General features: G+C 34.0%; 1 protein-coding gene across 1 annotated transcript; it reads left to right on the plus strand.

Moving 5' to 3' along the window:
* Window positions 1-294: 294 nt before the first annotated feature.
* HELRODRAFT_182198 (hypothetical protein) lies at window positions 295-3404 on the plus strand (the record flags this gene model as incomplete). Its single annotated transcript, XM_009032505.1, has 6 exons — window positions 295-356; window positions 835-992; window positions 1084-1149; window positions 2444-2620; window positions 2789-2819; window positions 3137-3404. 6 exons carry the CDS (start codon window positions 295-297, stop codon window positions 3402-3404), a joined length of 762 nt encoding a protein of 253 aa, XP_009030753.1.

Below are 3404 nucleotides of genomic sequence, written 5' to 3' on the forward strand. Positions count from 1 at the left end.
CAGGAAATAAACTTGAACATAAAAACGAATTACAACAACAAAATCATCATCAATGTTTTATTGATTACATTAACGAAAGTAAATTAACGTCAAACAACAACAAAAATAATAATAATAACAACAACAACAACAACAATAATAATAATAATAATAATAACTGTTGTTGCTGCTATTTTTATCATTGCTGTAACGACAGTTCATATGACATTAATAATAATAATAATAACAACAAAAATAATGGTAGTAATAATAACAGCAAGAGTTGCTGCGGTGTAAATGTCAGCAATTTTTGCTATGACATTAATGAAGAAGTTGTCGATGCAAATAATGGAAACAACATTAAAAGGATTGAGGAAGTTACTACTGCTGCTGCTGTAGCTACTACTACTGCTGCTGCTGTAGCTACTACTACTGCTGCTGCTGTAGCTACTACTACTACCACTACTACTACTACTAATAATAATAGCATCAACAACAATAACTGTAATGATGATAATGGTTTTTGTTTTTGCGAGAAATTAAACAAATCGACAAGCATGGATTTCAATCGTCATCATCAACAACATCAACAACAAAATCAACAACGTCAACATCAACAACAACAACAAAATCAACATCAACAACAACAACAACAGAATCAACAACATCATCAAAAACAACAACACCTACAACATCATCAAAAACAACAACAGCATCTACCACAACAGAAACAACAACAAAATCAATTTATTCAGTATGACGTACCTCGGAAGGCAAATGTCAAAAAAAGCGTCAAATTCCAACAATATGTTTTATTGCCACCTAATTCGTCAAAAATGACGTCACCAACAACAGCAGCAACAACAACAACAACATCAACCACATCAGTTACCACAACACTAATAGCATCATTCATGTCTGCAACAACAAAGAACTCTCAAACAACAACAAAAATAGCAATTTCGTCCACACCAAAAGCTACATCAGCAGAGACATCAATTACATCATTAAAAGTTTTGCCAAAAATACCTTCAAGATCACCGAAAACAACGTTAACAACTTTAATGACAACAACAACATCCACAACAACATCAACAACAACAGCAACAGACAAAACCAACAGCAGCAGCAACAACAACAACAATCATAATAATAATATTAAAGGTGATAGTAAGTATTGTAATAAATAATCTGGTTAATCAAATGTAGCTGGAGCGACGACTTTGCGCGCTGTAGCTACATTCGCTTACGCTTTAGATACACTTGGTTACGCTCCGGCTAAAATTTGTTACGCTACGGCTACGTTAAAACGCGGCGACTACGTTTTAACGCTCTGTAATTTTCTTGCCGACTAAATATACCTGGCACTTTTTTTGTTTTGTTGAAAACGAGTGCTGATAATAGTGTTTTTGAAAGTTGGATGGGTGGTAAGATTGTGATTTCTAAGAAGTTTTTGAGACAATGATTGGGTCAAAATTATGGCCGTGATGACAAAAATTTTGGTGGGACGTACGAATTTCTGAAACAAGCAAACAAACGAACGAACAAGCAAACAAACGAACAAGCAAACGAACATACAAAAAAACAAACATGCAAACAAACATACAAACAAACGTACAAACAAACATGCAAAAAAGCGTTCATACATTCTTGTATCAGTTCTTTCACAGGTCGCCCGTGTCACTGTGTGCACTTCATTAAATATTGATTGTGATAATGATGATAAAGATGAAGATGTTGATGATGACGACGACGATGATGATGATCTTGATAATGATGATAGTGTTGTTATTGGTGATTTTAACTACAATGATGAAGGAAGTAAATGTGATGCAGATGATGAAAATGCATACGTTTGTTATGATGCTTATGTTTTTTTTTATAACGATGATGTGATGATGACGACAATGATGACGACAACAACAACATCAACAACAGCAACAAAACAAGAACAACAGCAAAAAACAACAACAACATTATCAACAACAACAACAATAATGACAATATATATGAGAGGATAATAGAATTTTAAACAAAGTTAATAAACTCGACCACACAAGGGAGGCCGAGTGCAAAATGAAGAAATCATTTGATTTTACTGCCGGCGTTTCTCGAGCCACTACTACTACTACTGCTGCTACTACTGCTGCTACTACTGCTGCTACTACCACTACCACATAAGCTTCTATTGCTGCTACTACTATTTATACTACTACCAATACTACACTTGCTACTTCGACTACTACTTTAATACTGTTAATCTTAAAACTACTGGCACCGCTTCTGCTACTACAACAGTATCGCTACTACTGCTGTTGCTACTGTTGCGACTACTACTACTACTACTACTACTATTACTACTACTATTAACGTTATTTCTACATTCTTAGTATTAGTATCGTTTAAAACTTTTTAATACTTTTAAAAAAAAAACACATAAAAAAATTTATAATTTTCAAAACAGAAAGCAAACATTCGCCGGAGGACTCTGGAAGAAGTTTCCAAATTGACTGCATTGAATATCCAGCCAATAATAATAACAATAATAATAATAATAGTAATAATGATAAGGATAATAATGATAATAATAATAGTATTAATAATAATATAGATGATCCTATAAGCACTATGATGCATGCAAGTTACCAAGATAGCGACCTCAACGATGAAAATAATACAGTATCAAAAACAACAACAACAACAACAGAATCGTTATCATCATCGTCGATATTATTATTATCATCATCACCAGCACTACCACCAACAACAAAAACAACAACAACAAAAACAAAAACAACCACAACAACAGCGTCACCAGTGACGTCATCGTCGGCAAAAACGTCATCATGCGATATATTATTTCTCCCTCCCGCGATTGTAAATTTAATTTCAACAGCAACAAAAGCTGCATCACTTTCTGCAACAACCACAACAACAACATCAACAACTACAACTGCAACAACTATAACAACAACTACAACAACAACAAGCACAACAACAACAACATCAACAACAACCACAACAACAACAATAACATCATCATCAACAGAACATTTCAATCTAAATGAAAACCGTGTATCTGGTTCATTCGTTGACGAAAATAAAACTCTTAATAAACTACACTGTTTTTCATGTGTATCGGCCGCCAAAACACCAGCAACAACAACAACAACCACAACAACCACAACAACATCAACAACAACAACATTAACAACGTCAACAACAACCACAACAACCACAACAACATCAACAACAACAACATTAACAACGTCAACAACAACCACATCAACAACATTAGCAACAACGATAACAACAACAACATCAGCAGCAACAACAGCAACAACATCAACAACAGCATCAACAACAACAACGTCAACAAGATCAACAACAACGTCAACAAAAACAACGAAAACTTTGTTATCTAA

The sequence above is a fragment of the Helobdella robusta genome, assembly GCF_000326865.2.
Source record: "Helobdella robusta unplaced genomic scaffold HELROscaffold_82, whole genome shotgun sequence".
Lineage (NCBI taxonomy): Eukaryota > Metazoa > Annelida > Clitellata > Rhynchobdellida > Glossiphoniidae > Helobdella > Helobdella robusta.